Source organism: Dendrobium catenatum, unplaced genomic scaffold (assembly GCF_001605985.2).
Source record: "Dendrobium catenatum unplaced genomic scaffold, ASM160598v2 fragScaff_scaffold_621, whole genome shotgun sequence".
NCBI lineage: Eukaryota > Viridiplantae > Streptophyta > Magnoliopsida > Asparagales > Orchidaceae > Dendrobium > Dendrobium catenatum.
The window spans coordinates 4,664,261-4,679,467 of record NW_021319083.1 but is presented as its reverse complement, the minus strand read 5'-3'; the positions used below and the strand labels follow the sequence as shown (position 1 = coordinate 4,679,467).

The 15,207-nt window shown below is 35.3% G+C and overlaps 1 protein-coding gene across 1 annotated transcript in view; it reads left to right on the top strand.

Moving 5' to 3' along the window:
• Positions 1 to 8,182, top strand: part of LOC110102760 (probable ethylene response sensor 1) — a 16,353-nt gene extending 8,171 nt beyond the window's left edge. Inside the window, exons 2-5 of the mRNA XM_020831224.2 lie at positions 3,452 to 3,820; positions 4,022 to 4,288; positions 4,462 to 4,589; positions 7,578 to 8,182. Of these exons, the coding sequence (XP_020686883.1) occupies positions 3,494 to 3,820; positions 4,022 to 4,288; positions 4,462 to 4,589; positions 7,578 to 7,818 (963 nt within the window). The 5' untranslated portion in view covers positions 3,452 to 3,493 and the 3' untranslated portion in view covers positions 7,819 to 8,182. The remainder of the gene's footprint in view (positions 1 to 3,451; positions 3,821 to 4,021; positions 4,289 to 4,461; positions 4,590 to 7,577) is intronic.
• Positions 8,183 to 15,207: the final 7,025 nt, after the last annotated feature.

Sequence of the window (15,207 nt, the reverse complement as noted above, 5' to 3'; positions counted from 1 at the left end):
AAATATTTTTCAGGAGAAAAGTAATGGTTGCACGACGACTGTACACTTATCGTCGTAGGGGACCTCAGTAGGAAGAAATGTTACATTTGTTTTTATGTTTTAAGTCTAAAGTTTGAGTTTGTATCTGGGTATGAACAATAAGTGGAGTTTATGTAATGAATGTTTAAAGTTTAGTAGTTATGTGAGACAGTTAATAGTTTGAAACTTTTATTTCATTTCGGGTGTATTTTAGTGGCTCTTTCAATTAATATTTGGATGATGTTTAAAGCATTAATATAAATGGTTTATGTTTATTTATGTTTTTCCGTACGACCTTTTTGCTCCCTTCCCGTTAACTCCGGCTAGCCGGGTCGGGTCGTTACAGTTAAAAATTTAGAACATTAAAACATAAATACAAATTTGAACTACTTAAGAAATCACATAACATCTCATTTGACATTACCTTTAACTGTCCTCTTAGATTCATATTGAATATCATTTTTTTTTCATTAAAAGGTTTGACTATTCTTTCATAAACAAATTCAATGGAGCTTAGGGAAACTTAACATTATCACAATTGAATTTCATAGAGGTCCCATTTGCCTCTTTATGAGTCCCTTTTATCCCCACCTGTTATGCAAGTATCATTTCTTTTGGGGTCCCTTTTTCCCCATTTACAAGGTAGTTATATATTTGGGAACCCTTTTGTCCCAACTATCCTCATACATCATATATATATAGCCAAAATTTATGTTAAATTAATGTTCAATTCACTTTTATAACATAACTCATATTTATATTGTTGCTTTCATAAAGATCTTTATATGCTATTTATCTATGTAATGAAACTGTGTACCATATATTAAGAATGAAGATTATTTCCAAAATATTTCCAACCAGTAAAATTTTTAATGAAACATAACAACTCTTATTTAAAAGTCTCATGATTCAAATATATAAGAGGTCTTTTATATATGAAAACTAGGTTAGAAACATCCTTTTGCCAGAGAATTACTTGTAATGCATATTTCTCTCACATTCATTCAACTATCAATATATAATGTAAAATTAACAAGAATTACATTTAAAACTTTAATTTGCATTACTTATCTTCTTGACGGGTTATTTCTTCCAAGCCTTCACTTTTTATTCTTCTTCTATTATAAATCACTTCAAAGCCTCCTCTTTGCATAAGATTATATAATCTATATGACCCAAAATTATGATTTATGTAAGAACTTTAATGAATTGAAATAGTATAAAAGATAAAAAGAGAATATTAGAATTCTTACATTTCTTTCAAATCTTCTTAGCTTCTACTACTTCTCTCATTCCCTTTTGATTCTTCCTCCTCAAAATCCTTCCAAAGTTTACTGTTCACTTCTTGATTCTTTCACCACCGAAATCTTTGCAATGCTCCAACCTGATCCTCCCTTCAGTGAAATGTTCCGAATTTCCCAAATTTTCCACTGTGTCGCTACTTGCTATATGGAATTCTGCAAATTCCCTCACAATTCAGCGATTTCTTCTGCATTCCGGGAAGAGCATTAGCCGAAATTTGCTACAGTCCCGTGACCTGCACCGAACTCCCCTTCTCTGGCTTGCGTGAAACTGCTATTGTCTTTCTTTGCCTTATTTCTTTGCTTCTCCCGTTAACACAAGCAGAAAAGAAAAATATATGCCCACTCAAAATAACTGCCTATTGTTCTTATCCGAACCTTCACACTTCACAGCCACATGGGAATTACAATAGCCTTGTCTAATGCCTTTTCATTAATAACAGAGAATTTATTTAAATAAAATTACGAAGGCATGTATAACTAAAAGTTCATTTTAATAAAAATGAAGGGACTATAACTGCTCTCTTTCCTTTAATAATCCAAAGGCAGCATCTTTTCAAAATTTCAAATATTCTATTTAATATTTTTAATTGCACATTGAGAATTTTTTTTTAAAAATTAAACTTATTGTAAAAGAGATACCTGATTTTCTGATTATTACATATGATATGTAATTTTAGTGAGTGTAATGCTATTAATTACCAATTAATATAATTAGAAAATAAAGTGATACTTAGGTGCTATGTATTTCAGTATATGGATCTTTTTTGTAGAAGAATTGATATAGATGAGAATATAAATTCCTGAGTTGAAGTTGGGTGGTTAAGATGTAGATGCGAGTATCATATGATCAGAGAATGCCATGAAAATTCAAAGTTAATTTTATAAAACTAGAATATTGACTGTCATATGGATTTGAATTTTTTCACATTTAAAAAGTTGTTGATAGCTATGTTGATTCTGAATGAAATAGGAATATAATATTGATGTATGGCAAACTTAGCAAGGATTAGTTGAGGAATGATTTTATTGGAGGGATACTCGTAGTGACATTGATTGAAGAGAAGTTAGTTGTAAAATAGACTAAATTGGTTTGACATGTACAATGAAGGGCTGGAAATGCAGTTATCAAATATGCAAATAAATTTATTGTTGTATGATTAGAAAGAAAAAAATTGATAGGCATAAGTAGATGTTGTTCAAAATGATTTCTGAAGTGTAGCCTCAACACCTTGGGTAACATTAAATAGGAACAAGTAGAAAATGAGGATTCATAAAGTTGTATCCTAAGTGATTGGGATTAGGCTAAGGATGATGATGATGATGATGATGATGATAAGTTCAAATAGTTGGGATATGATTGATGGTGATTATACTAGTGATTTTGTAGGCCTACATGTAATTGGTTTTTCCTTTGTAGGATGACTAAATAACAATATTCTGTTTTTATAGTGTTATACATCTTGATCATTGATGTGATTATCATTTTATAAGTCATAGGTTTCATTTTTGAGGTTCCATTTTAATTCCATGTGCCATTAGTCCGTAAAGCTTGCACTTTTTCCTGCATACTTTTGTTTTCTCTTCATTTTTTCCTTCATTTTATTCTTCCTTCTTTGGTTGTGCATAATTTATATGAAAAAAAATGATAAAGTAATATGACTGAAGTTGTGCAAAATGATTTACTCAAAGTGGCTCATGCAGAACCCAACAAAACAGAATGGAAAATGAGGGATAGGGTACATAAAGCCAATCCCAAATAGCTGTTATAAGGGTAATTCTTATGTTATTTATTTAACGCATGCATTAAGGTCGTCATGTCAGCTTGGAGTAACAGTCTGTTTTGCCTTTGCTCTGACTGGAGGTTATAGTTTACAAGTTTAAGATTTCGTTTGGGACGGCTTTTTTGTTGCTTCTTAAAGTAATTTTTTAGCACAAAAAATAAAATTTTAGTACTATAAAGCTGCTTTACGAAGGAGTAAGAAAGCTGTTCCAAACAAAGCTTAAATCATGAAAATAATCTTTTTGTAATGTCGTATAAGATTATGTACATCAACGCCTCCCCTAGACCTGGCATTTATTAGAAACTTCATTTACTGAATGATACCCTTTTACCTTATATGTTGGTTCAGGTTGCAGTTGCTCTTTCACATGCTGCCATCTTGGAGGAATCCATGCGGGCACGAAATTTACTCATGGAACAGAATGTTGCTTTAGATTTAGCACGACGGGAGGCAGAGATGGCCATTCGTGCACGCAATGATTTTTTAGCTGTCATGAACCATGAGATGCGGACTCCCATGCATGCAATCATTGCCCTCTCCTCCCTGCTTCTTGAAACTGAACTCACGCCAGAGCAACGTTTGATGGTAGAAACCATCTTAAAGAGTAGTAACTTGCTAGCTACACTAATCAATGATGTTTTAGACCTTTCTAAGCTTGAGGATGGCAGCTTCGAGTTGGAGGCTACAGTTTTCAATCTTCATACTCTCTTCAGAGAGGTAGATTTCTTTATACTTTTTCATATTGTCTTCAGTGGCAGTTATGTTTATACTTAGGCTTCGTTTGGAATGGCTTTCTTACTGCTTCTTAATTTTTGTACGAGAAAGCTGCTTTAAGAAGCAGTAAGAAAGCCGTCCCAAACGAAGTCTTATTTTTCTACTTGTTTTGGTAGCTGACTATTTTATTATGTTATAATATAGGTCGTAAATTTGATAAAGCCAATAGCGGCTGTCAAAAAATTGTCAGTGGTGGTGTCTCTTTCTCCTGACTTGCCATCATGTGCCATCGGAGATGAGAAACGGCTTGTACAAACTATGCTTAATGTTGTCGGCAATGCTGTTAAGTTTACAAAGGAGGGTAGTATATCTATTACTGCGACTATTGCAATGCCAGATTCCTTGAGAGATTCGCGAGACCCAGAGTTCTACCCTGTCTTAAGCGATGGGCATTTCTATTTACGAGTACAGGTTACTTGATGACCCGGAACTGTATTTAGAAATCTGATAAGTTCTTCAATTATGCTTTGCAGATTTAAGCGAGAGCTTAAACTAATTTGACATCATATGGAAATTTCCTGATTTAAAGTTTCTTTTTCAAATTTGTATAGATTAACTATACATATACTTCTTTTGTGGTACAGGTTAAGGACACCGGTTGCGGAATAAGTCCACAGGAGTTACCTCACCTCTTCACTAAATTTGCGCATAGCCAGAATGGTTCTAACAAAGGTTACACGGGCTCTGGGCTTGGGCTTGCCATCTGCAAGAGGTAGGCTGCATAGATGAGACATGCTAGAATGCATAAATTTGGTAGGGTAGACGCTGTAAATCAAGGTTTTCATTTTCAACATCGGTTTTGGTTTCAGTGCCATTTATGGAGTTTGGTTTTTGACAATGTTGAAGTCTTCACTTTTGTTCGTTGGTTTTGCGTTAAATTTCGGTTTTTGTTTTGAACAGATTTTGAATGCAATATAAAATTAAAGATGTTTCAATATGCATTTAAATTTGTGATGGGGTCTCGGGTTATGACGGTAATGGTCTCGAGGAGGGCTATTATCTCGGGGCTGTTCACGATCAATTCTGTTATCATCGCCATAGGGCGAGTGCGGTCTTGAAGGTGTATATATAGCGGGATTCCCAATGCGCTCAATGTTATCTAGACGGTCACTCGTATGGCGCCTAAAGTCTGCTAAATCAGTTTGGGTGTTGCGTATTTGTTGCGTCAACGTGCCGAGTTGCCCCACTATAAGATCTAGAGTAGCTTGCATGTGCTCCGGATCCATGGGTGAAGGTTAGAGGTTGCTAGGGAAAGTGTTGGGGAGGTGGACAGCACCTAGACACTAAGGTATAACGTTCCTAATGCTCCTATAAGTTGCTTGATGGCTGTGGACAGCAACCTACAACAAGGAATTAAGTTGTCTAAAAGTTAGGGGTAGGTTTACTTCACTGGACAGCAACTTTGGTCAGCTTAATGGTCACTTAAATGCCTCTAAAAAGTGCAGGAAACGTTCTGGACAGCAGTGTTTTCAGGTGCGGTAAGGACTCTAAGCGGTTGGGTGAGATGTAAAGGCTAAGACAGCACCTAGATGAAGTAAACTGCTTGTATACTAGGATGAAAACGTGCAGGAAATTACTGGACAGCACACAAAAACAGGAATTAAAGCTATCTAAATGATGCTATGTATGCAAACGATTAATGGCAAACTAAACTAGACTCCTAGGATGCACCTAGCACAAGCAAAGCATGCTAGCCATGCTCTGATACCAAAAATGATGTGATACAACTTGCAAGAACAAGAATTGCCTTGGTGAAATTAATGAAAGTGATGAAATTTATCTTGCTAATAAATAACCCTTTGCTTGATCAAGATTGAGTTAAGAATTTAACGTTGAGAGATTTAGCAATGGCAATAGATCACATGTAGAGATTACGGTAACTTGCAAAATAACAACTAAACATTTAAGTAATACAAATAGCTAATGATCACAAAGCCTCAAATTTAAAATCTAGATGATTCACCTTGAGGTCCGTCACTCGTTTTGAAAGTGGTGGCTAGCGGAGGAGAATCGTAAGTAGGCTTAGCGATGCTACTAGTAGACAAGTGATCTTGAGAGGACTCGTCGCCGGGAAAGAAGCCGGATTTGGAGGAGCAGGTGGGCGGCCGTCAATGATCCACTCGGAGTCGGGGCGTTGTTTGTCGATGACGATTATGAGAGTCGGTAGGATCCGATCCAAGTAGGCTCCAACGGTATCGTCGTCGGAATCAAATACCGCGTCGAAGAACGGCGATCGTTGGATGTCGAGGTTGCCGTGAGCGTCGAACACAAGTCCCTATTCTAGCTCCGGATCCGCCATTCATGATAGGGTTGAGTAGAGGGAGCACAAGAGGGGAGTGGGGAAGTGGGCCGGGAAATTGGGGGAGAGAGGTGGTCACGGGTTGGTGGTCTAGAGGGGTTCGGCCAAGGTGGGGAAGCCAATGATGGAGTGCAGAAATTCTGAGTAATTTCAGATTTTGGGTGGCTTAATGGGGGTGATTTAATTTGGAATTCAATTAAATCACAAAGATGGAAGGGGCGGCCAAGAGAGGGGAATTGGGGGCTGATTTTGTGGAGTTAATAGGGTGATTAGGAGAGAGAGAGGGGCCCAATGAAGGGGCCGGCCAAAGAGAGAGAAGAGGGAAGAGGAGTTTTAAGCAAGTGGGGACCACACAATTGATTTCAGAATTTTACCAAAAATCTGAAATAAAAATTTCAGTTTTAAAATAGAAAGGGGTTTCCTAATTAAACAATCAATTGGATTGAATTTGAATTTTGAATTCAAATTCAATTTCAATTTATTTTAATTGCTTGAATTAAGGAGACAATTTAGGTAACATTAATGGCCAATGAAACTCCAAAGTTTCGGAATTTCGAAATCTGAAATAGGAGGGAAATAGGGGGCGGCGGTAAGGTGGGAGGGGACCGATGGGCTGGAGTGGCCGGCGGCTGCTGGGTGAGGACTGGGCCGGCGGGAGGAAATTTTGGCAGGGGCGGGTTGGGCTGTGAAGCCGGTGGCCTGGCTGGATCCCAAGTGGGGTCGGCGGCACTAGGATGAAGAGAGGGAGAACTGAAGAAATCTGAGATTTTCTTCCGACGTTGATTTCCCTTGCCTCGAATTTCTTCTCAACTATACCTTTCCACAATAAGCTTGGATTAAATCTAGAACTCACGAAGAGATCTAGTTCTCCCTTTGAACTCACTAAGAGATCAAAGGGAAGTGCACTCACAAAGAGAACAAAGGAGGATAATTTTCATTTCAATCCAAAACTAAACTTTTACAATACATCATGCCTCAAATAAGGAGGCCCAAAATAATAAAACTGAAAAGACAGGAACGCCCTTTGGGCTACATAAACGAAACTAAGGCCCTCAGGGGCAAACTAGGAAACTAAAGAAAGTACACATGACATAAGCAATAAATAAATAAGAAGTAGAGACTCTGGATCGTAGCCGCCGATCTGCGCCGTCGGCGATGGTACACGTGTCGAAATCGGATGTCCCCATCAGGTTTGGACTATACAGGGGGTCCATGTGAGGGAGGACTTCCAAACAAAACTTTAATATTGAAACATAACAGCTTTAAATCATCATTAATATCTTATATATGACCCATGCTTTCCAAATATATGTCAAAATAAAATCTGCAAAATAGGATCTTAGCTCGTGGAAAATAATCATGCACTGGCGTTTCACCTTTTTTTTCCTTTCTTTCTAACAGATTTGTGAATCTCATGAAAGGACGCATTTGGCTTGAAAGTGAAGGTATTGGCAAAGGCTGCACCACCATTTTCATTGTGAAGCTGGGCATCAGTGAAGATCCCGCTCTCCGCTTTCAGCAAAAGTTATTGCCCCCAATCCGAGCAGGTCAAGGGGAAGCAGATCCCTTTGGTTTAAAACCAGCTCCGAAGGATGAGAAGAATGCGATCCCATCGAAGATTTGGCATCAGAGAAGCTTCTAGATTGAACCCAAAACAAGCATTTCGAAGCCGTTGGATCTGTGCTTGTACACTCGAAGCTAAGGTCAAATTGAAGTGCAAATAAAAGAAGCAATTCTCTATCATTCCAGACTTCCAGATTCCAGAGCTTGATCTAAAACTGTAAGTGAAGTATTACAAATTTGTTTTGGGTTTACTGAACCGTTAGAATTCATCATGAGGTAGTAATATTGAGAGAGTTATCAAATCTGAAAGAGCGGTGTTCAGTATTCACTTAGCTTACATGAAGTTATGTTGTCACTACACAATTTATATGATAATCTTTTATTTTCTCACAGACTAAGGAGATTGATCCTGCTGATTAATAAACCAAAAAATTTGATTAGAACATATTGTTTTGACTTATGTTGTTTTGACTTAGCATTTAAATAAGGGATCTAGATTTCCCATTTAAATGATTTTCCTTCGTCTTTTTCACTTCTTCCTACGCTTTGTAATTTTATTTCCTGTAAAAAATGGAAGTTCCAAATGATAAAATTAACTTGGTAAAGAATGACATTATTGTATGTTTGACGAGCATTAAAAAAAAAAAATCTTACAAAAAGAAGAAAGTTAAGAAGGTAAAAATTGAAGATTTTGAGGTGAAGAATGCGAATTAAGAACTGGCAGCTTCATCAAAATCGCTGGCTCACCAGCATTCTTTTTCCCTGGTTGAGGTCAATAAATAACCTGTTCCGTCGGAAAAATTATTCTGTGCGGAAGCGGAACCTGTCCGGATACCTAAGCCCGTGGCTCGGTATCCCTTGTTATTGTTGTACCGAGTGTCGGTACTGTTGGGTATCCAGTCTCGGTATCACTGACGTGGCTCGTTCTAGTTAGTATCTCGATGTAGAGCTACGTTTGGCGTATGCACAGGATAATCTCTCGTTCCATCGATATCTAAAAAATAGTAGAGATATAAATTGGAAAAGAAGGTAAAATTGAGAAACTTGATATTGTAGGTGTAAGTAAGTTGAGTTAGCTCGAATTCCACTTGATAGTGAGTTCCTAAGTTAAATTTATTAAGCCATAAGCTCAAACTCAAATTCAAGTTGATGTATTAAATGAGCATGATTTTGCGCTTGATAATGCTTGGCTTGTCGGCTCGTTAGTTGGCTTGTTTATCCAGCCATTAGTCATGATGCCTTCTTCAGTGCTTTCTTCTTCGGTGAGCACCGGCAGTGACTTCTTCAGTGATTTCACTAAAAGAAAAGGTATAAAGAAAAAAAAAAACAAAAAAACAAAGTGGGTGAGGTTTTGTTCATTTATTGCATTTAATAAAGTTATTTTACAGGTGTATTATTTAATATTTATCAATGGTTGAGATTTATTATAGTTTTTAATGTTAAGGGCTGAGATGGAGCTAGTCCAGAGGTGCTAGTCTTGGGCAATATAACTTTTTCTCATTAGTCAAGTTTGCCTTATTCGGGAATCATTTTTACGTGCAGAGTCCGGAAGTAACTCAACGTTTGGGTTTCAATTAAATCTTGACACTTAGATATTCAATTTGATTTTATTTTTTAGTTGTCTTGTCAATCCGACCAACTTCATCCAGCTTGGAGATGAAAATTTTGAATTCACAGAAGTTCAAAAGCTCGGAGTTGTCATTTTGTTTATCATCTCGGCATTTTGCTGTTCACTTTCTCTCTCTTTCGGTATTCCAGGCGTTTCACTGCATTCTTTCGGCATTCCAGTCGGTGCAAAAGTTAGTGTCCACGTGCAAACAAGTGCAAGAACTTGTTGCGCCTTTGATGCGTTTTGCTACATATTCACATGTATTGATACCGTGCTGAGTTCTTCTATTTTAAAAATTAGGCTGCTTTTGTTTGCTTTAAAATTTTTGAGTTATTTTTGTTCATTTTAGTCTTATTTTAATTGAGCCTTAAGCGTGCTTTCGCTGTGCATTTACTTTTATGATATCAATTTGTATAACGAATTCTTTAGTTTTAAAAACTAGGTTGCATGACTTTAAAATATATGACTATATTCTTTTAATGGTGCTTTTCACTGCCCTTTCACTGTGCATTTGCTGTTGCGCTTTATCTGTGATTTCGCTGCTCTTTGACTGTGCTTTCATTGCACTTTTCGTTATATTCACTATGTTTTATAATCTTTATGTAGTTTTTGCCGTGTTTTCATTACGCTTTAACTGAACTTTCACTATGCTTTAGCTACGCTTTCACTACGCTTTTACTGTATTTTAGTTGCAATTTCATTACGCTTTTACTGCGCTTTTCTTTATTTTTTTGTTTGCAGGAGAAAGTTTACAAATTTTTTGATTCCTTACCTAATCCGTAACACAAGCAAATTCTTCAAATAATTGTAAGTTAGAGCATCATGCATAAGATGCTAATTCTTTTTCCAATATGGATAGTGAAATAATATTTGTTCAGATAAAAACATATATATGGACACAAAACAATCCTTTGAGATCAATTTAACAAAATGGAATATTCAAACTATGTAATGTAGTTTTTAAAATTAAAGTTGGTGATAGTCGAAATTACCGATTAACTGCCAAAGCGCAGTTAATTACACATTATATTATCATTTTCTAAAAAAAATTTCTTACAAATCAAATTCATAGTGAAAATAATTATAGTAACATGATCTGAACTAAAAAAAATTTGAATACGATGGAGAGTTACAACTTATGTAATCTAATTTTGAAAATTAAAGTTAACGATAGTTGAAACCACTTATTAGCTACCAAAGCATAGTGAAAGCGCGACAAAAAAACAAATTGAAAACGCAGCTAAAACATAGTAAAATAACAATGAATTACACATTATATTATCGTTATCTAAAAAGATTTTCTTATAAATTTAATTCATAGTGAAAACTCTTATAGTAACATGATATGAACTAATAAAATCTGATTATGATAGAGAGTTCCAAACTATGCAATCTGCTTTTGAAAATTAAAGATTACCATAGTAGAGAGAGAGAGAGAGAGAGAGAGAGAGAGAGAGGCAAGGAGCTTGCGGTTTGCTGTGCTTGCTTTCGGGAAGCAAATTTGTTTGATTTAGATTTCGTATTAGATATCTTTTTTATTCCTTTCCAAACAGCTTTCTAATAAAAAATTCGTTAAAATAGTAAAAAAGCAGCGGTCAAAAGTTATCACAAACGAAGCAAAAGAGAGATGAGGAGCAGGATTTCTAGGTAGATTTGGGAGGTAGAGATCAATAGTGTATCTTGGACCCTTAAAAGAAGGTTACTTTCGGTTTGTTCAAATCTTTGAGGATTATATGCCTAACCCCACCTCCAGCTTTTTCTACGGCTGTAGAAACTGAGAGTTAAGGTTTACAGATTTGAGACAATTAGATCATTCATGCAAAAGGCATCACACTAGAATAGAGAGTGGGCTTTCATTCATAAATTATAGACCACATGTATTCTTTACCATTTAGATTCAACAAAATGTGGCTTGAAGAAGGAGATTGAGATTTCGTTTGGGTCGGCTTTTTTACTACTTCTTAAAGCAGTTTTTTTTTTTTTTTTCTAAAGTTTTAATTTTTATACTCATAAACTTTTTTAAGAATCAATAAGAAAGCCGTCCCAAATGAACCCTGAGTGAATATTTAGATGCCAACTATGGCGAAGGTAAGTCTAGAGTAATAAGCAATAAGGGGGTCAACAATAAGAGGGTACCAATCTTGTTCACAATTTTGGATATACCATTCTCACTCCAATAGCATAATGGGAGATTGCCTAGCTTCATCCATGCAAGAATCTCCTTAAGATCGTCTTTAATAGGCTTAGAATCAGTAGACCAAACACTTCAAAATAAAAGGACGTCCGCTAAAAAAAAAACCCATTCACAAGTGAGTGGAGACTAAAAATACTTTTGGGATTAAATCGCTTATTATTCATTCATTACAAATTCTTACATAAGGGCCGTCAATCGATAACATATCCAACTAAAGTCAAGCTTCAATCTTTAGCTCCTTTAGTGATTTCATCCCCTAAAAGGGCAGAGATTATTCTGTGCGGTGAACGAAAGCGTCCAGATGTCAATTTAGTCGCGCCACATCATCCAATGCACTGTACATTGGGTAACTTGGCGCATCCAGATTGGCCTCCGGATGTGTCCAGACACCGCACATAATAAATTTTCCTAAAGGAATTTCTAAATTGTTTCATTGGTTCGGTCATTATTCAAAAAAAAAAAAAAAGTGCAGGCAAAGGCTAGTGGCAAGGTTGCTTGTAAATTTGATGGTGCTATTAAGCAGCAAGTAGGTCGACTATGGAAGCGAGTTATGGAGCATAGGTTGCGGCCTTTGCCTGAAACCTTGCCACTACTTCTTAAATCTGAAAGAGTGGTGTTCAGTATTCACTTAGCTTACATGAAGTTATGTTGTCACTACACAATTTATATGATAATCTTTTATTTTCTCACAGGCTAAGGAGATTGATCCTGCTGATTAATAAACCAAAAAATTTGATTAGAACATATTGTTTTGACTTTATGTTGTTTTGACTTGGCATTTCTTCCTACGCTTTGTAATTTTATTTCCTGTAAAAAATGGAAGTTCCAAATGATAAAATTAACTTGGTAATGCCAAGTTATTTAAAATACCTTCCATTTAATATTCATATTATTTAAAATACCTTCCATTTAATAAATAAGAAACTTGAGTATGCTTTTTTTAATTGATATTTCTTTTTTATTTTTATTTTTAAGTTGTTACTAAAATATTTATGGTTCTTATTAATATTTTTAATTGAAAGATTTAATGTTTATGATTGATTAGTTGACGTTATAAGAACTAAGAAATTACTCATATTATTTAAAATACCTTCCATTTAATAAATAAGAAACTAAGGATCTTTATTTATGAATTCATACTCCAATAAAATTTAAATCAACAGTTTGCTATGTAATTTTAATGGGCAATTATTAGAAAATAAGTCGATATCAATAAATGATAGATCGAAGTATTTTGGATCTATTATATAGAAGAATGAAGTTATATATAGAGATAACCTTTAAAGTGAAAGCTAGACAGCTAAAATGAAGAAAAGCCTAGGGAGTTTTGAGCGAGAAAAATATATCATAAAATATTAAAAGTAAATTTTATACACAAATCTCTAAGATAAATATCTTTATAGTGCTTATAAGAAAGCCGAATCTCAGTTTATTTCTCTCTTAATGGAACAATTATTAGGTCCTCCGACCGGACGTAGAGCTACGTCCGGTCGGAGCTAAAATCGCGCTAAAAAATGAGAAATACCGAGCAATACTAAACAATAACGAGGAATACCATCATGTGAAGACTCAATACTGAGTTATACCGAGCTATACAAAAAAATACCTAGATTTTTCTAGAAAAAAACTAGGTATTTTTTTGTATAACTCGGTATTGCTCGGTATAGCTCGGTATAACTCGGTATTGATCTTTATATAGCGATATTCCTCGTTATTACCAAATAATACCTAGCAATACTGAGCAAATACCAAATTTTTTGGCGGGATTTTAGCTCCGATCGGACGTTCCTCTACGTCCGGTCAGAGGAACTAATAATTGTTCCTCTTTTAATGGCCATTTTTGTTGAATACACCTTTGTTTTCTTTTACTTCACAATAAACAAGATTATTTTTATTATATGTAAAAATATCTAATATCTAAGCTATTAGAAATAATATTAGTTCATATATAATATCATCATTATGATCACTAGCCTTATTCACCTATTTTGAGACGGCTTTATGAAGCCTCCTCATTGTTGCATGTAAAGTTTGGTTAATAAAATCCCTTATTTTCAACTATACTAAATTCTTTTATGCATACCTAAAACACTTAAGCCAATAATCTACCTTCTCTTTACGGTGATTATAACCTATCTAATTTTTTTTTTCATCAAATTATTACGACTACTAATGTGATGTAACCCTAAGTATCATTTTTTTGAAAGAAAAATTATTATTTGCGGATGTCAAACACCGTTCGAAGACCAATCAAAATGCACCTCATCACCCTCTCGCTTGGTACTGTGGCTCAGCACTGCTTGGTAGCACTGACGTGGCACATTATGATTTGTCTCTGGACGACATTCTGCGTCTGACCTCCGCACATAATAATTTCTCCTTTTGAAGGACATTCTTTTAGATATACTAAGAAAATAGCTCCATGTTGCACTAATCCAATCTCATACACTAATATGGACCTTACTAATGGAGATTGCTTAAAAACTTTTTTATCTATTTATGTTTATGTAGTCATATTATTTAATCTTGAAAAAACTTTACTAATTTCATTTTATATGACATACATATTTTACGAGAAGTGCTATTCTCATCCATAAACATTAAATGCATAGCAACCCATTCATATTGATTGAGCAATAGATTTTTATTTGTTTTTTTTAATCTTAATTATCAAAGCACAAATATGATGGAGGCGAATTTCAATTTTCTTTTGTTTAAAAAGTTTTGTAGGGGTGTCAATTCGGGTCAGCGGGTCGGGTTCGGGTCGAACTCGGAATTGACCCGGCACTGTTCGGGTCAACCCGAACCCGACACATTTTTTAAAACGGGTCAGATTTTCGGACCTGAACCCGACCCAATTCGAGTCCGGGTCAAACCGACCCGACACGAATGACACCAAGTTGACCTAAAATTGCTAATTTTCAGGTCAAAAATCGGGTCAATATTCGATTTTCGGGTAAAAAACGGGTCAATCTCTGGTTTTCGAGTCAAATATGATTTTTCGTGTCACTTTTGGGTCAATTTTGGGTCAATCTCGGATTTTCGGGTCAAATATGATTTTTCGTATCACTTTCGGGTCAATTTCGGGTTGCTGGGTCAACCCGAACCTGACCCGTTTCGGATTCGGGTTGACCCGAACTTGAATTTTTCTGGGTCAGATTCGGGTCGTGTCAAAAATTGACACCTCTAAAGTTTTGTTGAGAAAAAAGTACAAATAAAAGGTTAGAAGACAACATGTTAGGATGATCTTCAATAACATTGCTTATATTATATATCATACTACATTAATGATATGATAATGTAATATATATGCACAATATTTAATGATGGAATAGGATTTAATACACATATACTAATTTCGAAATAATATATGTAATGATTACTAATATTTCGTTTGAGACATTTTTTTTTATTACTTTCTAAAGTAGATTTTTAGTATAATTTTTTTTTGAAACATAGTCATCTTTTTGAGAAATTATTGCGTGTTGAGTCCGAACCAGAAGTTCTCGTATAGACTGTGAGTGTACACATTGTACAATTTTTAGAATTTTATATATAGTGTGTACAAATATTATATATATACACTCATAGTCCGGACGGAAACTTTCAATCTAGACTATGCACAGAATAATTTCTCCATTATTTGGGACAACTTTTTTGCTGTT